This window comes from Ascaphus truei, chromosome 3 (genome assembly GCF_040206685.1).
Source record: "Ascaphus truei isolate aAscTru1 chromosome 3, aAscTru1.hap1, whole genome shotgun sequence".
Taxonomy (NCBI): domain Eukaryota; kingdom Metazoa; phylum Chordata; class Amphibia; order Anura; family Ascaphidae; genus Ascaphus; species Ascaphus truei.
In genome coordinates, this window is record NC_134485.1 from 49,793,117 (window position 1) to 49,815,788 (window position 22,672).

At 41.0% G+C, this 22,672-nt stretch overlaps 1 protein-coding gene across 4 annotated transcripts in view; it reads left to right on the forward strand.

Annotated features, from left to right (window-relative positions):
* The first annotated feature begins 15,734 nt into the window (after positions 1-15,734).
* The window catches only part of CADM2 (cell adhesion molecule 2), a 1,412,134-nt gene continuing 1,405,196 nt past the window's right edge, over positions 15,735-22,672 (forward strand). For 2 of the 4 annotated variants that reach the window (XM_075593997.1, XM_075593998.1), the window contains exon 1: positions 16,025-16,896. In XM_075593997.1, the coding sequence (XP_075450112.1) occupies positions 16,836-16,896 (61 nt within the window). In that variant the 5' untranslated portion in view covers positions 16,025-16,835. Of the gene's footprint in view, positions 16,897-22,672 lie in introns of all 4 variants that reach the window. The other 2 variants (XM_075594001.1, XM_075594000.1) reach the window with 2 other exon arrangements.

Sequence of the window (22,672 nt, forward strand, 5' to 3'; positions counted from 1 at the left end):
AGGACTTACAATGGGAAACCGCCGCTCCTCCTCTCGGACGCCACCTGCTGGTCTTCGAGGGGAACAGGTCCAAAACAGCTAGATCCACCATTGAAATGAATGGAGCTCCAATGGCGGCTTGTGGGACCCTACAAAATGGTGCCTGAAAAGGCGGGAAAATTAAACAAAGGGCTATAATCACTATTCAACTATTAACTGTTGCCCTCCCGGATGGATCCCAGTGTGTGTGTGGCGCAGACACTGACATTATAATAAAACATGGGAACAGGGGAACATACATTTTCATGATATAGCAAGGTGTAAACCACATTCCTGGACCGCAGTCCAGTTAACCCCTTGCCTCCCTGGTGAGGTCAGGGGTGGCCATATGGGGTGCAACCCCTTTAATACCAGGCCAATCCCCCTCTCCCTCTACACAAATGTCTACCCTAACCCCCAAAAACATATTACAAGAATATATTTATTGAGTGCTACAACATAAAAGAAAAGCGAAGAGCGAAAAAGGTTTACTAAAAAGTCACACGAATGACAAAAATGTATTTTTAAAAAGATGGTATGCGGACTTCCGGTTATGGCGCCAGAGCGGTAAGACGCACTGCACTGAGCTCCGCTGGTCCGTGGGGAAAACGGAGATAACCGTGACATATCAGGACTGAAAAACCCCGAGCAGACACCAGCCCAGACCCCCAAAGCAAGAGGTACCCATTGCATGGAAAAATACCTCTCTAATTCCCGTCGGATGGCGCCAAAAGTGCAACAGCAGAGGCAGGACAGGGCAGAGTGACGGAGGGAAGAATCCAAGATGGCCGACGGCCATGAGGCAGCTCCCGATGACACAGACCGGAGCGAGAGAGAAGACAGGCAGCAGCAGCAGAAAAGGTCAGACCATGAAATTATAGCTATGGCTGTGGTCAGAGAGCTACTGCCACAGCTAGAACACAGTAATGAAAATATAAGAAAGTCCATAGACGAGCTAAGAATCGATCTGAGTGCACATACCTCCAGAGTGGAGGAGGCAGAAACAAGAATAAGCACTATTCAAGATGAACTCTCAGAGACTAACCAAACAATTGAAGAGCTGCGAAAAAAACATCATGCTGGAGGAAAAGCTAGATGACCTAGAGAATAGGTCTAGACGCAGTAACATAAGAATTATCGGAGTACCAGAGACTGTAAAACACAACCAACTAGCAGACTTTTGTGAAAAATGGCTGCCGAAGCAATTGGGATTTGCTGCTGAGCACACTCTACAGGTGGAAAGGGTGCACAGAATGGGGATCATGAGACCAGAACATGAGAACCCATAATAGCAAATATCCTAAATTTCAATGATAAAACAAGAGTCATCAAGGCCTTCAAGGAACTAGAGACACTGATGTATGAGTCAAAGCGAATTATGATCTTTCAGGACTACTCAGTGGCGGTATCGCAAAAAAGGAGAGACTTCAGTAAAGTATGCACCACTTTATTCAGACAAAAAAGAAAATTTGCCCTGGTATATCCAGCAACATTACGGATCTTTACAGACACAGGAATAAAGACATTCACAACGCACGGACAAGCAGAAAAATATGTGACGGAGATGTCATCGGGCGGAGGAAGAAACGAGCGAGACCATGCGATAAGAGGAGAGGAGGACTGAAATGAGGGGTGAAACCCACAGAGGATATAAAATCTCGGATGGCTGATGGCTGTAAAGATGGACAACACAGAAGCGGCGAACTCCCACTACAAACACACACACACAAAAAAAAAAAGACACAAACCTACTACATTCATATCCCGGACTATATGTGAAATGTTACTTAATTCAGGGAAAGGAAGGGGGGGGGATAGAGGGGAGGGAAAAGAGGGGAGGGAAAAGAGGGGAGGGGGGGCGAGAGGGAGGGAGGGAAAGGAGGAGATAAGGCTGGGAAGGGACAGGAGGGGAGGGGGAAATACGAAGCAAATGTTTAACTGTACCAGTATGCTAATGTCATGCACTAACCCAAATATGTTTCATTACTGTTTTTTATCAAATATGTGTAACCAATACCGCAAGGGAAGTCAGGAGACCCAGACAGAATGAGACAACGACAGCATACGGATAGAAACAAATCACAGAAGAGGGAAAAATTCGATCCTCAAGGGGGACAGAAACGAGAAACACTGCTTCTGACGTAAGGTACACTGACACAAAACACATGAACAAACAATAAGGTAAAGACAACAGCAAAAGCAGGGAAAAACCAACCCCAAAAACACAGACCACACATAAGAGGAACAGGGGGAAAACACTGGGTAAAGTTAAAGTAAAAGAGACAAAACAACTCAACAACTACGTACACAAACAAAGCCGTTAAGACATAAGGCCAAGGCATCTGAGGGTCAAAAAAAAAAAAAAAAACAAGAACAAATATACAAGTAACATAAAGACATGCAAGGGGGAGAAAAAACCCCAGCAGGGACGCGGACAACAAAGTGCACATATAAAGAGACACACCTGACATACAGGAAGTGAGGAAATACATCTCTGGAAAAAAGGGAAGTCAAGAAAAGACTAACAAGTTAAAAAGTTAAGTTAAGAATTACAAGTTACAAGTTAATAACTACTGGCAGAGATCATGTTGACAGGCCGGATTAAGAAAAAAAACAAAGAGTGTTGGGAAAAAACAGAGAGACACATGACCCCTCAGAACTCAATTAATAAGAACCAGGAAAGGGATAAGGAACGAACACACAGAATGTACCCAAAACAGACAGATATTAAATGCATACACGAAAAATAACGTGGAATGTCAAAGGACTTAACAACCCCATAAAACGCAAAAAAGTATTAAACTATCTAAAAAAACAGAAAGCAGACATAGCCTTTTTACAAGAAACACACTTAGACTCAAAAGAAAGCAGCAAACTCCAAAGAGATTGGGTAGGACATAGTATCTTTCCCCGGCTGTAGGAAAAAAAGCAGGAGTAGCCATACTCATAAATAAAAATCTCCCCCTAGAAATAATCAAAACAGAAGGAGATAGGGAGGGAAGACTAGTAGTTGCAGAAGTCAGAAGTGGAGGAACAGACTACCTATTAGGGAACGTTTATGGCCCAAATGACCATAAATCTGAATAATTCCAGGAGATGATAAACAACATACTGAGATTTAAACACAGAAACATTGTAATGGGGGGTGACAGGAATGCAGTCCAGGACACGTTCTTGGACAGATCAAATCTAAAGGGTAGTAAATCCATAGACAACATACAAACAAAAAATATGCAGTTGATTAAAACAGCAATAGGGGTAGTAGATGGATGGAGAACACTTAACCCACTGGAGAAGGATTTTTCTTTCTACTCCAATGTATACAATACATTTTCAAGAATAGATGCAATCCTTATCACACCAAACCTACTGAACAAAATAGCACACATAGATATGGGAGAGATCATCATATCCGACCATGCGATGGTCCGCATGGACCTAGACATGGGATTAGGTAGAGCAAGCCCGAACATCTGGAGATTCCCAAACTACATGAGTAACAGTGAGGATTTTGTTAATTATCTAAAAGGAGCATGGGAACAATTTGAAAATACAAACCAGGAACACAAGATGAACCCCATATTTTTTTGGGAAATATCAAAAGCAGTAATCAGAGGGGATATCATGGCATATATAGCTAGAAGGAAGAAATATGCAACACAGGAGTTTTGCAAAGCAAGCAAAGAACTTAGCAAAGCATTTAGAGAATTCAAAACAGACCCAACACCCCAAAATAAAGAAAGATATAATCAGAAAAAATCCACATGCAAGATATGGCTAGAGAAAAAAGAAAAGGGAAAAAAATCAATAAAAGAAGCCAAATTTTTCAGACATGGGAATAAGACGGGAAGGCTACTGGGAAACCTCATGAGAAACTATAGGTCAACTAAACCCATTACCAGAATCTATGAAAGGACAGAAATAATTACAGAAGCAAAAATAAATAAATGAGGTGTTCAAAGAATACTATAGCACACTATATAGAGAAGGGGAGGTGAACATAGAAGCAAGGGAAAACTTTTTCAAAAATATCAATATACCAAAAATAAGTCAGGAAGATATTGACAACTTAAACAACCCAATTACCCAAAAAGAGATAAAGGACACAATCCAAAACCTTAAAAACTGCAAGGCCCCAGGCCCAGATGGTCTGTCAGGGGAATATTATAAGATCCTGAAAGAGGATCTGATAGAACCGCTACAACAAATATATCACAAGGCACTCAAAGAAGCCACATTCATGCAAACAAGCGAAATGGCCCACATTATGATAATCCACAAACAGGGGAAATACCCCTTGAGACCAGAATCGTACAGACCAATATCCCTAATCAATCAAGACGCCAAAATATTTACCAAAATTATGGCAGATAGATTGGCGAACATTCTCACGTCCCTGATACATCCTGACCAGTCGGGATTTGTCAAGGGAAGATCCGCAGTTAAAAATATCAGAAAAGTACTCGCAGCCATAGAATGGGTCCGGCTACACAAAATAGGGAACACTGCCCTGGTAACAATTGACGCGGAAAAGGCATTCGATAACATAATGTGGAACCATGTGTTCTTTGTGCTGGATAAATTCGGAATAAGGGGAAACTTTAGCAACATGATAAAGGCAATGTACAATACACCCAAGGCTAGAATAATGGCAGCAGGACATCTATCAGACCCTTTTCAACTACATAGAGGGACAAGACAGGGGTGCCCGCTGTCACCGCTGCTCTTTAACCTAGCAATAGAACGTGGTTATAACCCAGAAGATCTACATAAATCCATACAGGAGGTTTCCACTATCGATAGAGCGGATTTGTTTCACCGCTCCAAAAGAGATATTTCAATGAATAATTCACCATTGTTTGTCACTTCATTCAGTGCTCAGGCTGAACAGATAAAAAAGATTCTAAAGAAACATTGGCTAGTACTCTCTCTGGACCCCGTCTTGAAGCCATATATAGCCTCTGGCCCTAATGTTGTATATAAGAAAGCCAAGACGATAGCTAGTTCTTTATCCCCCAGCCTTTTTTCCTCAGTACCATCAAAAATGAATACCCTTTCTAATGGTTCTTTCCCGTGTAGTTCTTGGAAAATTTGCATTAATATGTCTCAATCAGATAGCTTTCTTTCCAGTCAAACCGGAAGGACTCACAAAATTAAATCGTTTATTAATTGCAAATCTTCATTTGTTGTCTACCTCATCACTTGTGGGTGTGGTAGTCAATATGTGGGAAGAACCATTAGGAACTTAAAAGTCCGCATTATGGAACACTTGCGGTTAATATCTAAGGGGGATCCTAATCATCCTGTTCCCAAACATTTTACCCATTGTCCCCATGGTGGTTTACATAACTTTAGATTTCAAGGTATAGAACTGATCTCTCCACTACCTAGGGGGGGTAATAGAGTCCAAAGATTGGACCAAAGTGAGGCATTCTGGATCTTTACATTAAAGACCAGGGTGCCTCACGGTATGAACATTGAATGGGACCTTTCCCATTTTTTGTAAATATTTAATATTTGCTCATCACCATTACTCGTTGTCACTCTGTTCTTGTAAAGATTTATTACATTTATTATTATTCATATAAAATGTTTAGACTATTCTATTTTAATCAATACATTTTTGTAGTATGTTAAATATTATATCTTATGTCTGTTGCAATCTATAATAATTTTCTGCATATATCTTTGTTATATAGAAATTATACAGGGTTATGCATATTAATATTTAACTATTGATTTATTATTATTATATATATATGTATTTATATATTTTTTATTATTATATATGTATTCATTTTTCATTCTTGTATTCTTTGTTTCTATATTGATGAAATATGACTATATGACAATCACAGTCACTATACTTGTGCCATTATTCATGTATTATACATTTGCTTATTATTGCTTCTGAATGATGACTAAATGTGTAGTTATTCTGTTATGACCAGTTGTGACTGTGATTGTCAACATGCCTTTTGTGCATTTATTGTTCCTTATTTATCATTAGGTTAATATTTTTACTTTTTTCTTTTTTTTGCTTCCTTTCTTTATTCTCTTTTTCAGAAAAATGTTCTTAATTTTTTTTTTTAATATTTTTTATTATATATTGTTGTTTGCAATTTGTTTTTGTTAATAAAGTTTTTGTTGTTTTTATGTTCTTTCCGTCTTTAGCCATGCATTGACTGCTCTGGCATGCGTTCCAGCTTGGATGCGGGCGCTCACTTGAGACGTCACTTCGTGTCCGGGCTCCATTGGTGGGGCATGGTGTGTCGTCATAACTGTGCGGCGCGGCACTGGTGCGCATGTGCGGCATGCGTTCCAGCTTGGTTGCGGGTGCGCACTTCTGACGTCACTCCATGTTCGGGTTGGAGTGGTGAGCCATGGTGTTATGTCTTGACTGTGCGACGCAGCACTGGTGCGCATGCGCGGCGCGTCACTGCGGACTTTTGGCGCGAATTGTGGGCTATATCTGGCAGATGGTACGTGTTTGATTATACACCTTGATAAAGTCCTGCAGGACAAAACGCGTTGGTGCGGTTGTCATGTACACCCATCTGTGAGTTTACTCATTAAATACCCTCTATTTTATTTTGGAGTTTGCCCAATATATTTTTTCTACGTACTTTTCCAGTTGCAGTGCACCTGTTGCTTCCCTTCATCTCTATTGCTTCAACACTCCAGGATTGCACGCAGAGGAACCATCATCCGGCTTCAGCGCTCCAGACTTCAGTATACCCCCAGGGCAGGTAATGGGCATTAGCCCTTATCTTATTACCTGATACCCCTATGGGGATGTTTATGCTTTAAGTGGGGTGTGCATTATTGACCATCTTTGCGGTAGTCAGGCAGAAAAACCGCTAGGTCTTTATTTTTGCCCCCCCTTATATGTGAGCTTATGGATTGAATACTGTGTTCCTACTTTTGGATTATTTCTCTCAACTATCAAGATGCCTATGTGTACACATGGTTATTGAGCGTCGCTCTACCAACTCTCTTTCCGTTTGCAGGTTTTAAAATAAATATATCTAAGACAGAAATGATGTACATTAAAGAACCCCCAGACACAAGAAAACCATATAAATTCCCAATAAAAGTAACGAAGAAACCTATTAGATATCTGGGGATAATGCTGGAGGCAGAGATGTCCAGACTATACGATAACAACTTCAAACCAATCATAAAAAAAATTGTGCAAGAACTAAAAAACTGGGAGACACTACCCCTGTCACTCTTTGGGAGGGCGAGCGCAATTAAAATGATATCATTTGCCAGACTCTTATACCCCATGCAGACTCTCCCCATGCTCATCAAACATGTGGACATAACTGAAGTAAATAGAGCAATGTCAAAGTTCCTATGGGGAAGTAAGAGAAGCAGGATAGCATTAAAAAAACTACAGCCACCAAAGGAAATGGGAGGCATCAATCTGCCGAATATTAGAAATTACAATTTAGCAAGCATAATGAGACATGTAGGAGACTGGCTAAAGGATACTAACCACTATTCCTCCCTAGAACTAGAAAAAGAGTTCTCACCAGAGAATCCCCTGAGAGAGCTATTACACACAAAATGGGGAGACATTCCAGTAACACAAAGAAACAAGATTCTAATCAAAGATACCATAATAACGTGGAAAACGGTCAGGAAAAAGTTTAATCTCTCTTACACAATCTCAAGATTTATACCTATCCAGGACAACCCCAAATTTATACCAGGGTACACCCAATCAACATTCCAAATCTGGAAAAAAAATGTATCAGCTGCCTAGAACAGGTGATACACACAGACAAACAGGAATACATGACATTCCAAGAATTTGCACAAAAATGGGACATTCCCCAAAATCTTACACACGCATTTTCATACACACAGCTAATGAGTTTTTGCAAAAAATTAACAAACTATAAAACAACTGTATTAAAAAACCACACAATAGACGACTACTTTAAATTGAAGGCACAAGAAAAAAGCAAACTGTCAGAATTATATAACATTATATAACATTATAAGAGATCAAGACATGGAGATCAAGACACACGCCAACACACTCAGGGCATGGCAAAAAGATTTCCCAGAGATACAAAGTATGGAACAACTAATTCAGGGAACTCACAGGGTACAAAAGATTATACCGTCAGAGACATGGAGAGAAATGCAATACAAAATCATACATAGGGCCTACATAGCATTCATAAGACAGATAAAGACTTGGACAGAGGACACCACGTTTTGCCCTAAATGCAAGACACCCAAAGCAGACCTTAAACATTGCCGATGGACTTGCATACATATAGCCAGATTTTGGGATCAAGTGTTAGAATACATGAAAAAAAAAATCTCATGGGAGAAAGACCCAATACCTATGCTGTTCGCGAACATAGAGAATTGGACAGAAGGCAAACAAATCAGCAGACTGGTAACCAGACCCTCTGAGGTTATACTATTAGTGGCAAGAAAGACCATCATGACAAACTGGTTACAAACACAACAGCCCTCAATAGATCAACTGCAAGACACACTGTACAAACTAATGATGATAGACAAACTGGAGACAAGCATAGACAGGAATAGAACAAAGGAAGACTTTCACCAGAGGTTGGATTGGTTCATAGAGGACAGAGACAAGAGGACAACGGACGGGACAGGACAACAAGCACCAGAGAGGGGAAGGTGAGAAGGAAGAGAATAAAAAAGTACCAACACGACAAGTTATGTTAGAAGTTGACGTTAAAGTAGTTAGGCATTGAACCGGAAAATATAGCTAACAATGGAAATGACATAGGGGGGACATACTGCTGCGGCCAAGTTTATTCGAGCATTTGCCCGTTCTTGGCCGCAGCAGTAGCCTGGCGCATGCCCGAGAGTGACGGGCGCGCGCCGAAGCAGCGGAAGAGCGCCCTCCGATCGGGGCGCTCTCCCTACCGCTGCCGGGTCCGCCGGGTCCCCCGGAACCCCCTGCCGCTGTCCCGCGATCGCGGGACACCAGGGCTCCCTCGGGGAGCCCCTGGACGCGCGTGCAGGGGGCGCACGCTCCCGAAGACGCGTGACCGCGCGTCTATGACGCGCGGCACGCCGAGGGGCAGCCACAAGCAAGCCGGGATATCTCCCGGCTTGCGGTACCGGCCACACTTTAATAAAGTGTGTCGGTAGTGTAAGGCGACCAAAACTGGAAAAGCCAAAATGGAATGACCATGTGTTATTGTGATTGGAAAAAACTGTGAGTGAGAATGCAAAGTTACATTAGATATGAGTTTTGCTGAAAAAAAAATAAAAATACATTGTGAGCATTGTTTATAGAATATACTATGATATAATATGTATGTAACAGAAAATGTATGAAAATATCATCTGTATGCTGAAATTGAATCTAATAAAAAGATTTGTGGAAAAAAAAAAAGATGGTATGCTTTTTAAGATTTTTTTTAATTGGACAACATAACCATATTTTATTTTAGACGTGCCTCTGTGAGACTTTTAGGGTCTTTCCATGATTGCATCACCTCATTACCCAACAATTATGTGGCTGCAAGATCTGTCATCGCAAAATACATCAGGTTGATGTCTTGCTGCTGCATAATTGTTAGGTAATTAGGTGAACATTTTGTAATTTGCACTTAATGTTGTAGCGATTTATTATATTAAGACCATATCACTGTGCATTAAAAAGTTATATTTTTTTGCCCACGGTGCTAGGGTCCAGAATAGTTTTTACTGAAATAGCTAAATTAAATATAATTTGAATATGTGCTTATGATCAGCATTTGCTTTTCAAGGATGGACACTGTGAGGTTTGGATTAATTGATCCATCGCTTTCAAATTAATACTGTAATAGTAACATGGAGCACAAGAGAGTACATCTTAGTCCGCGCTTATAGTCCTGGCTACGGCGAGGCGACGGCGTGATGTCATCCATCGCTGTTGTAGCAGCGATTTTTGCTTATAGTGTTAGAGACAAGAGACGGCGACCGGGGGCGTTTCGGGGGCATGGCCATGAGCGGTTCGACCCTCATTGGCTGAACTGCTCACGTGGCCACTGACGTCACGATGGGGTCGCTGAAAAATGCATTTTCCTTGACATCCAGTGAAAGCGACCAAGCTGTCGCTCCATCGCGCCACTCCTACTATAGGCGCACACAATGGATTAAATACACTTGATTTGATGTAACGTCGCGTCGCCGGGACTATAAGCGCGGCCTTACTTTGATATTTCTCTTTTCTATGTGTTTCTTCCTGCTGGATACAAGTCTTAACAATATACTTATTAAGTCTGTAAATATCTACATAAGGTGATTGTGAGTACAAGATCCACTTTATTTTACGAGTTTTAAGCTTCTATAACCTAAATATTTTTCCTATACCTCCTGTGGAGAATTAAGTTGACATTTCTAGTAACCATATTGCTACTGGAGAAGTGTAGATATGTTGTAGGTTGTAATATATTTTAATGGACAAACATGAGAGTTCTCTGTACAGGCATACCCCGCATTAACATACGCAATGGGACCGGAGCATGTATGTAAAGCGAAAGTGTACTTAAAGTGAAGCACTACCTTTTTACCACTTATCGATGCATTTACTGTACTGCAATCATCATATATGTGCAAAACTGATGTAAATACCACATTTGTAACAGGCTCTATAGTCTCCCCGCTTGCACACAGCTTCGGTACAGGTAGGGGAGCTGGTATTGCTGTTCAGGACGTGCTGACCGGTGCATGCGCGAGCTGCCGTTTGCTTATTGGGCGATATGTACTTACTCGTGAGTGTACTGTACTTAAAGTGAGTGTCCTTAAACCGGGGTATGCCTGTACATTAAATTATATTGTACAGAGCTTTTGAAGCATTAAAAGACTGTTCTTCAATTGTACTGTACAGTCAGAATGGGTTAATGTATTAAAGTATTAATGTAATAAAGTAAATAGTTTTAATTCTGATTTGTTTCATTTGGATAGATGTCAGGGTTGACTGTTATTCTCCCTATTGTTTGTATAAGTAATAGAGCCTTTCGCTTTGAGAATTTGCCAAACCCTGACATTGGGTTTTGAAAGAGTGGATTCTAACAGTAAAATGGCTATATATGCAGATGTTATGCTGGTTCCCTAATAGCCGCACAAGAGAACACCTATACCTATATTAAAAATTACTATTTATTAATAAATGATTAAAATATATTTATTGCAGCAAAAAACTTAACGTGAACCAAAGTGATTAAAATAAATTAAAAACGGAGGAGGTAACTGTATGCCTAGTTCAAACTAACAGTGTATGCTAGGAATAACTATTTTAGAATGTCCCACTGCTATATGATTATACTAACAGTGGTAGTTATACCAATACAGTTCTATATAGTTTGAGGACTACACCTAAATGGAGAGTATAGCTTAATATAGTGTGTGTGCTCAGAATAATATAGTATATTTGTTGAGCCAGCTAATGCTAGTATACGGATATATACACACACATACTGTATGTACCAGACCAACAGGTTCAAAGGTAAATGAACCTAGAGGTCTGTTATGTTTAGCAAAACAGCTATTTCAAGATCACAAAGTATGTGTCTTGTACTCGGAACCATGACAAATAGGAGAGTAGTCAGAGTGTTGTGCTTCCTTTAGAAGGCTCCGAAACACTCTAACTGAGAAAAGGCAACAGACCTCTCCGATATAGCCAGCGCACTAGGTGGTGACGCTTAGCCTGCCTAGTGCGCTGGCTATATCGGAGAGGTCTGTTGCCTTTTCTCAGTTAGAGTGTTTCGGAGCCTTCTAAAGGAAGCACAACACTCTGACTACTCTCCTATTTGTCATGATTCCGAGTACAAGACACATACTTTGTGATCTTGAAATAGCTGTTTTGCTAAACATAACAGACCTCTAGGTTCATTTACCTTTGAACCTGTTGGTCTGGTACATACAGTATGTGTGTGTATATATCCGTATACTAGCATTAGCTGGCTCAACAAATATACTATATTATTCTGAGCACACACACTATATTAAGCTATACTCTCCATTTAGGTGTAGTCCTCAAACTATATAGAACTGTATTGGTATAACTACCACTGTTAGTATAATCATATAGCAGTGGGACATTCTAAAATAGTTATTCCTAGCATACACTGTTAGTTTGAACTAGGCATACAGTTACCTCCTCCGTTTTTAATTTATTTTAATCACTTTGGTTCACGTTAAGTTTTTTGCTGCAATAAATATATTTTAATCATTTATTAATAAATAGTAATTTTTAATATAGGTATAGGTGTTCTCTTGTGCGGCTATTAGGGAGCTTTCTTTCTTTTCTTTGCTTATCATTAACCCCATCCCTGCCAGCACCACCTCCGCACTCTTATTGCAGTTTTTTGTTCCGTCACCACACATTCACAATTTATTGGTTCCCCATATCTCCATTGGTGTAGTGCAGGGCGCACAACTTGTCCTTTTTAGGCCATTCTATCTTCCTCTGTTATGCTGGTTCCCCTAGTCCAGGGGTCTCTAAACCAGTCCTCAAGAGCCGCACACAGACCAGCTTTTATGGATATCCCTGTTTCAGCACAGGTGGCTCAATCAGTGGCTCAGTGCTTGACTAGGCCACTGATTGAGCCACCTGTGCTGAAACAGGGATATCCATAAAAGCTGGTCTGTGTGCGGCTCTTGAAGACTGATTTGGAGACCTCTGCCCTAGTCAATCTCATCACTAGTTTACCTAATTTACTCAAGGAGCCTGAGCTCCGTGACAAGTATAAAGCATTAAATCTGACCCTGGGCATGAACTCAGTAGAAGTGCTTTAAATTGGCATTATACAAGATTTCCTATCTGGCAGAAAATATTACTGATAAGAATGAGGATCTTTATCGCCATAACTTTATTCCTCTTTAAATATCTGCTTGTAAACCTAATAGCATGGCGTAATCTTGCATTCTCCTGGATAGGATTGTTGTGTCCATTAAAATGAATCTTCTCCCTAAGTTTTTGTATTTTGGAAAGACTTTTCCAATTTGGATAACTCACGTTAACCTTAAACAATTATAAGGTAAACTTTAAAAATACAGTATATTTAGCAAAACAAGCTTCCCAGAGTGGCAGTGGGAGTTCTACATGGAGAATAATAATAAAAAAAGTTTGTGTCCTATTCACGACTGTGCCTAAGAAATGATTTTATTGAGGACTTCTTCGTGACTTGCTTAATATGCACCGTCTGTGTTTTTTGGGATTGTTGAAATCCTCTGAAATCTACTTGTTCTGTATGTGTGTAGTATAGCGAAACAAAGGTCACTTTCCTTAAGTATAGAAAAGCATTGCACAAAATGCTGACACGTTTATATACATATGCATAACATGTCATTTGACACAATGAAGCAGAAAAATGATTGTTTTTATAGAAGTGGGGTGTGAGTATAGAAACTTTCAATTACATAAATAGGGGAATGAAGGCAAAGGTGCAACATTTTTTCCTCATCAATTGTGCAGCTGCGATGGATAAAAAATCCCCTATACACCTTTTGAAACATTTAGTCAACTATTACATTGTTTCAAATACTGCTTACTGCTTACATATCCTTGGTGACAGGACTACTCTAAAAGCATTCTTACAGCCAGTAATAATATTTTGTGTAACCCCTAACAACTTGTGCAAATATCACAAGCATTCCCTGTTTACAGATCCTACCCAAAATACAGCTCAACCCCCTTATAACGCTGTGCTTGGGGTCCAAAGAATCACATCGCGTTATAAGCGGATTGCGTTAGAAATAATGTACAATTGTATGAATTGTACAATAAAGTATTTAAGATTCCAATAACCGTGTTGTAAAGTATTCATACTATCCCGGCCAAGCTTATTCTAAAGCTTGCCGGGTGCATAGCGGGCTAGCCGCGGGTCTGTTCTCCGTTTAAAAACGAAGTTTCCCGCGCGGCGGCCGCTTCAATAGATAAGTGCTAATGGCGCTTACTATTGAAAGCGCCCGAGGCGCGGGAAAACCGGCCGGTTTTCGGCCGAAGACAGCCGCGCGCCGCCCGCGCTATTTTTAAACTGGAAGTAAGGTGGTGACTCATGGCCTGTGTAAGCCTATCAGGGATAGGTACAGTCCATGAGTCCGCCCCTTCCAGAGACTTCCAAGTGGGAGTATCAAACTTAGTCAGCTTGCTTTGAGGAAAAAGGAGGGAGCATGGTCTGTCGTCTGGCGTTCTGGTGTACGCACCCTCCAGAAGTCTGGGACTTCAGAGACCTTACAGCACTGTAGGAGGAATTGCAGACTGTCTATGAGGGTGCACAATAAAGACCCTTGTTCATCTTTCACCTGCCTGAGTGTCAGTTCTTGGGCAGTAGGAATAAGTATGCTGTGGTGGGAGCTGATCTCAGGGATACCCTGGAGCCCACTACCGCTAGAGGCACACAGTACCAACTAAGAAGAAGGAGGTCAAAGCCTATCCTGGTCTCAATATAATGCAGATCCCTCCTAGTCTCCTGAACCAACAGGTTAAGCACCACACAGATCATGTTACAGCATGTAGATCTCCCAGCGGGGAGGGGGGGGGGCGGCGGGGGGCGCGCAGGGCTACACAAGCAAGCAGTTAAATCATGCAAGTATCAGAATACACAAGAAGAATACTTGATAAAGAAAGCAATATGTGTGTCCCTAGAGGTGCAGCTGTCTGCTGGGACCCCCGCTCTGTGTTAATCTGATGGGCCATTAGTCTGGCTGCAGAATCTCACAGAAATGTTGCAGCATTTACTGTGAGATAGCCCCAAATTTCCAAAGGCAAGTGGTCGGATACTGGTTGCTGCATCGGTACATAGCTGGTTGTTTTTATAAGGGAAGTGTTTCAAGTACCGGGATCACAGTCACTGAAGAAAACGTTTTCAGTGAGCATCTGGTGTAACTGAGTTGATGCACAGAATGGGAAATATCAAAACCTTTATTTTTCCAAGACAGACAATAGAATGCATGTTCACATGAGAACCCAGATCAGTGAGCGGTGATTATTGATTACATTAACCCAATTTCCTGCTCTGAATAGAGAGCTCACCTACTGTCTGTTGGCATGATTACCAGTGCATTGATGCTATGTGCCACTTGAACCTATTATTTTTAAAGATGCATTGCGTCATACCCTATAAAAACAATCTCTCAGTGCCTTGAGTCAATTTTTGCCAGTTTTAACCTTTCATACTTTGCTTAACTTCTAGGGGTAGCAATCTGATTGTGCTGTTTATATAAATTACACTTGTTTCTTCCTCTATATCTATTTGTTGCTAGCTTCTACCAGCACCACTTTGTTATTTGTTTTCTCAATGATAAATCAACACCCTATATCCCTGTGCCACCTAAAATTATCTTAGTGCCATGTGTCAGGAGGGGCATCATGCATTCGCAAGCGAAATGTAATTGCTAACATTTTAGAGACCGGTATCTCATTGGGACATATCAGGCCACAAATAGTGCAATCACTGCTGTTACATAAGCACGCACGTGTCACCTGGCTATGCCCTTGTTTCTGGCACGCGCATACAGACACGCACGTGGGTTGCGTCCCGTTCATACAGATCCTTTTCAGCCTGTAACCACGCCCCCCCAGCGAGGAGTTCGCTGTCCGTGGCCACGCCTCTCAGCGTCACCTTTGCTGCTATTGGTGCACAAAAGCTGTATATCGCCCCCCCCAAAAGGGGCGTGACTACATCTGCGGTGAGGGAAAAAAACAAAAACCTTGTCAATGAGACAGGAGCCTCCGAGAAGTTGGTGCTGAAGTGTGTGTGCAGGAATTCAGCAGGCCACACTCAACGGGGTACCACATACACACCGGTGGGAACCCACGAAGCCACACACACCTTTACATTACGTGTACCTGCTATTATCATGTGTTAATAACAGTTAACCACAAGGTGTGAGTTTCACGCTGTGCTGATGAGAGCTGCTGTATGCAGCCTGCGTGAGACAGCACATGTCTGGGGCTGGAGGTGCGACCCCCCCCCCCCCCGCTCCCCGCTCCCCGCTCCCCGCTCCCCGCTAACAGCTCATTTGCCCATAGGGGGAGAGGTGTCATGTATAGGTTATTCATAACGCTGCACTATGACTCGAAAACTGCCCTTGAAGTCAACGGGGAGTTTTCGCGCGATGGTGTCCCGATAGGCACTATCGCAGTTGAAGGAATAACGGTTCTGTATGAGCGTAATATGACAGCGCGTCTCTGGCTTCATGTATAGGGAAGGAGGGGGGAGTAACCACCGGACAGCTCGGCTATCCGGTGCGGCTGCCCGCCCCGCCCTCTCTCCCGAAATCTCTCCTGCCATTGGCCAATCCTTTACGCCTGGGCAGCGCTCATTGGCTAATGGTCCTTTCATTCAAAAGCACAGACGGGAGGAGAGAGGGAGGGAGCGCTCGGCGGGTTGCAGTTGGTTGCCCTTGTGTCTCGTGCCTTGTGAGGAGCGACGCGCCGGCTTTTACCAAGCACCAGCTGCCAGCAGCATCAGCAGCACACACAGCACAGCCAGGCTGCATCCAGCCCACTGCTGCAACCTGTGTGACAGAGATCCAGGAGGTGTCAGGATAACCCCCGGACACACACACACGGAAAAATTAGACTACTCCATCCGTATTGATTTTTAATATTGAGCTGTTTATCCTGTGGGCTGATATCCAGAGGAAGGCTGAGAAGGAAAGCTCCGGGAGCAGCGTCCGAGAGATACACTACACCCAGCCAGGGAGAAAACTTCCCCGCAGCAGCGTGGGATAGCGGGGTCTGAGTGACCGGCCATCTGCCCTCCTCCTCACCTGTCAGGGGACGCTCTCCTGCACCTGCTCTGTGCCCTTCCTTAAACATGATCTTAAAACAAAGTGCACTTCTCTGCTTCTACAGTGTATGGGGTGTCCTTCTACAAGGTAATAACCCACAACAAATATATATATATCTCCATAAACGTAACCATTGCTCAACTTTTCGTGTTAATATTGTTTTTATCATTTAAATGTTGTCATTTCCCTGGTGTGTGTGTGTGTGTGTGTGTTGCTCGCCTCCAGGAGAGGGGTGTTTGGCACTGTCAGGCGAGTGTTTAACTGGTTATCCTTAGCTATCCACCTGCAAGGAAATGTGTGTGTGTGTGTGTGTGTGTATGTGTGTGTGTATGTATGTATACAATGTGCTGTGTGTGCTATCCTGGGCATACATGTAGATGTCAGGAAGATGATCTGCTCTTTCTGTTAGGTACCCTATAGGCAATAAGCCACCTCAGCCGAGTTGGAAAGCAGCTTTTGTGCTAATGCAATGAATGAAGGCTTGTGCTTGTTACTTTTGCCTCCCTGGGCTGAGCACGGAGTTCCCTTCCTGGCTAAGAGAAATGAATCCTGTTTTTTTTGGCTCTAGTAAAAATTAGATACAAATCCACGGATCATGTAGCACCGCAGCCGAGGAGGAGATAACATCCAGATAACATGCATCCCCTGAGCATGCGGATCTGTGGCTCCCCAGAGCCTGGTGCTGGGGAAGTCATGGAAGGACATAGGGATATGCTGCGCCTTCATCTATTCTATCTATTCTGCATGGATGCTGCTAATAGCGATCAGTCTCAGTTTGCCGATGTAACCCCCTCTATGTGAAGATGTGGCTGGGTTATGGGCTGGTGGTGGGTGTAGGAGGGGGTGCGATTTGAAGGGCTTTATACTTTGATATGATCTAAAGCGGCCTTATTTGTCATTTAACACGTGCAGTGCCAGTGCATGGTGTGTTATTGCTCTGCAATACACGGGGGCACCCTTTGGACATTTAATATTTAAAGTAAAGGACTCCACGTGAACTTCATGCTATAGACCATTCCGATGTATACAGTACATGTTACAGGGTACCGTATCTCGTCATTGGGAACCAGGTAAACCAAGGAGGTAGATGTATGCATCACACACACAGGCTTCTTCCCTTCGTCATGATGGTGAGAGTCGTGTTTGCTTCCCATACTAAATACCCTCTTAGCACATCCATTTCCCCCCCACAGACTTGACTATTATCACCACTCTTAACCCCTTTCCTGCCAGAGTAGTCGAGTAAAGCGTTGCAAAAGCGTTGGTGCAGGGTTTACAGGTCAGGACCACTCTTGCACACATCTCTTGCGCCCCATAGACATTAATGGGATCTCTCTTTGGTCTCATGAAATTCTGTGTTACTACTGTAGGTTGAGGAGAGTGTTTGTTTACTGTATGTATAGGAGTGCATGTAGACACAGACACATGTAAGGTATACACCCACACGGACACATGCATGAATATAAACACACTCATTAGTATATATTTAGTTGAAGGCAGTGGGTTCTGAAATCTAGATGACCTTGTGGTGCTGACAAATACCTGATTTCTCATCCTTTTCTTAGCTGAGCACCAGCAGTTTAACACTCAAGTTATCACAGCATTTCATGTTAGTTATGCTTAATAGGAGTGGGATGAACTAGCCACCTTTTTAACTGTGAAAAGTACATAATATTACTTGCATATACTATACCATCTATGGGCAGTAAGTGTGGGAGGGGGGGGAAAGAAAAAACTAATACTGTACACTGCAGTATTTTCTGCTATCATCACAATGAGGCACTGCAGGACTTTTTAACTACATTTTATCAATGATTTACACAAAATCATATATACAAGAAGGGATAATACATCATTTATAAGCCAGAACCTGCAGGATATTTTTTGCTCATGGGGGTACATGCCTGTGGTACAGGAAATGTCAATAAGCAGCACAAGAACTTGCAGTAAATCTGTGGCAGCTTTGGAGATCTAAAGAAACAATTAGGGATCTAATACAAACTCCTCTCACCCACTTCATACTGTATTTGGATAGATTTATTTTCTTCAAAATGGTTCTAGTGAACTTGACTACGGTAGTTTAGACCTTGGCTGTTGTTATTCATTTGCAGAAGGTCTAGTTAAGCTGCCTCCTTCCTGGCATATGTTCCAGCTGCTGTGCTGTTAGCACGTTTACATCAGACAGTGCCTGGGGGTCGCCTTCCCACATTAAGTACATTTCCCTGTCAATTTCCAGTTCAGATCAGCTCTGGGAAAACCGCCTCTTGAAGGAGACAGGGCGCAGGAGTGCCACTATCTAGCAGGATGCAATGCAGAATCAAGGCAGACAGTCATCTGTAAAGGCTACTTTATACAGCATTGTTTTGTTTGTACTCTTCTCCTAAAAGAAAAATGAAACACATTCTAAAGACAGATGTGTTTATAATAAATATGAAGGCTGGATAAACATGTAATGCTGACCCGTGTACATTCAACCTTATTTGCAATCCAATTTACATATTCATGAATTAACAAAGTTGCAGTGCACGTTTTGACCTGACATTGGTAAACTATATAATCATATACTGTATGTGACTGTAAATACCTAATTACTTGTGATGTAAAAAGCAGGATGCAAAACGGCAGTATTTTTGACACAACAGCAAATTCAAATCTTTTATTTTTTTTTCATTTATTGCATATGCATTTCAAAAACGTCATGCCTACTTAACCCCATACTGTTTAATGGGCCTATAACATAATTACTGTACATACCATATAGCTCAGTCACTGAGGTTTACATTTAGATATGTAGATATAGGCCCTTACTCAATGTGCAGTGTGCATCCCTGTGGCAGAGATGTTGTCCTGCTCTTCCGTAGCACACTGAAAAGTCCCATATAAGCATTTGGATTGTGATTTTGGTCTTTTAGTGACTTACTTTATGTATTTCATAGCGACTTTCCTCTGGATCTTTCTTTTAAATTACTTTGTTTCATCTGATAGGTAGAGATAGGCGAATCTGTCCTAATCCATTTCCCTGATTTTCGCTGATATTCCACGTCAAAATACATTTTGTGGGGTAAAATCCACAATCGGATTTGGGCGATCTCAATCTGCGTGGATTCATCAAAATCTGCCATTGGATACATTCCGTTCACGAATTTGGAGAATCCAATCCGCTGATTCAGCAAACCGTTGGCAGATTCTTAAGAATCGCAAATGGATTGCTTAATCCGTGGATTGGATTCTACAAATCCATCCGCGGAGTGTATTGATGATGATGATGATAATAATATCAGCAAATCAACCTTTTTTTACACTAATCCGCTTAAATCCACAGACCAAAGGAACCGGCCGATCCGTTGCGGAACCAAATTCGCCAAAAAAACAATTGCCCATCTACTGATATGTAAAGTATTTGTACTATACATCAGCACTGCATCCTCCCAGATAGAAAAGAGAGAAACAGTGTGTTGCAAGTTTCTCTGTGTAACAGTGTTCTTCTGAAACCGGGAAAATAAAATAAACAATCTTATTTTTTTCTAAAATATGTTCTGTTATGGCTGTTAAATTTGTTAAAGATTGTAAAGCACATACAGCTTTATTGTTACATGTTCACAATTTCTGCATCTGTACTGTAGAATTGTATTTTATTATCTTTTCACTAAATATTCGCCTTTTTCTCTGGATTCATTCTATTACATGCTACCACAATTTTATGTAGAGTAACTTTTTTCATTGAGGTATGCAATCATTACTTTCTCGTGTTTAAAGATGCATTGTGTTTTTTAAATGTGCCCAGTTTACAGGTCATACAAATCACTGTGGCAGTCAGCACTATGTTCTAGAATCTGCTACATTACATGTCAATCGGATGCAAACAAAAGTGAAATGGAGCTTCAGTACATGAGGATGCTTGTGATAAAATATTGTTTGTTCTGTAAGTTGTTTTTCAGGTTTTATTTCAGTTAGGCACTGTCTATTTCTAGACACTATTATTCCTTATACTGAAGAAAGATGGAACTGTTGTATTGCAGAAGTGTAACTACACCATTCCTTCTATTCTATCTATCTATCTATCTATCTATCTATCTATCTATCTATCTATCTATCTATCTATCTATCTATCTATCTATCTACAAATTACATTATTTTATTCATTTCTATGTTTTTTTTTTTTTTTTTCTTATTATGAGTAATTTAGTTTGATCTTTTGGCCAAAACATGTTAAGTCTGCAAACAGGTACCTACACTACCGATTTGATACTGTATCCTTTGTATTTCCTACACTGCTTAGAGGGAAAAAAAGAAACAAAGCAATTACATATTCAATAGCATGGGGTGCTTGCCATATAATGTTCACTTTATGTAACCATGTATTTCTCATCATAACTGTGCTCAGGACATACTTGTAAACGAGGTAACTCTGTGTATTATTTCCTGGTAAAACATTTTAATATATAAATAAATATATGTAGTGCATAAGGCGTTAACATTTAGAAGATTATATGGGCCATGTGTGAGCTATAGTGCAGTTAAAACGGATTAAAAAAAACAGATGTGCCCTAAAAATGCGCAGAAAATAATAATAATATATATACTTCACAAGCTTATTGCTGCTCAAAGGTCATCACCACCTTTCTCCTGGGGAATGAAATCTCTCAATGACTACTACTATTGCCTGTGTGTACTTAGACCCGCTGATTAAATAGGCGTGGGATGGGTGAGCTGAAACTAAGAGAAGGGGCCACATACCTCCCAGAAATTATTAGACAAACACAATCTTAGCAAGCTCAAAGCCCAGACCCACAGTATTAGGAATGTACTGTAATTGTGTCAGTAGCCAGCAGCACCGTTGACACAATTAAATATATATATATATATTAGTACTGTGGGACTGGGTTTTGAGCTTGTTGATGTTGTGCGTGAACTGTATATGTATATCTCCTGTAATGCCAGATGCTTATAAACAGTAGAAGCAAAGAAGTTCAAGAAGGTGTAGTAAATGACATGTTGATGTTACAAAATGTTTATCAGTACAAGGATCTGAAATTCTTGAACAAAAATGTAACTGATCCTCTGTGCTGTGACTGAAGAGCATATGATGTATATCTTTGCACCTACAAAACAGATGCATGTGTAACCATTAAGTCGGAATTACTTAACGCATTTTTAAAATGATTGCTAACCCCTAGCAATCATTTTTAAAAAAATTTGTACATGGGAAAAATATTTTGGGGCCCCAATAATTTGCACCCACTTGCTGAAGATATTATTTTGGTTCCTCATTTAATTTCCTTTTAACAGTTTTAAAGAGGTGTAAAAGTTCAAATTAGTTTGGATAAATATTAATCACCATTAAGAAACATCCACTAGGATTTCATATACTGAAAATCATTCTTCAAGTGCTCTACCAGTAGAGTTAATTTACAGATTACTCTCCTACTACCCTTATTTTATTTTTGGGAATAAAAAAAAAAAAAAAAAAAATCTCAGAATTTGCAGCTTTTAGTTCAGTAAGGATTTTTTTTGAGCAAACGAAAAAATAAAATATAATGAAACCCTAATGCGGTATCATTAGGTTTCCCCCCACACACTTTAAGGTATAGGCAATACATCAATTTACTCACACAAGAATTAAAGAGGCAATTTCTGAGGCTGGGCAATGTGTAGCAGTGCTGTCAAACCTAAAATGAATCTGATTCCTAGGCAGGTTCATTGGCAGGGCACAAGTAGGATTTAGGATGTCATCTTATCCTGCAAGTGACCATCGTTGACCTGCCATTGACATATGGTAGGCTGTGATTTCAAACCCTATATTTGGGGGAGGGGGGTGTAAATGTTTATCCAAAACAACAATCCAGCTGATGATTTTTAGATA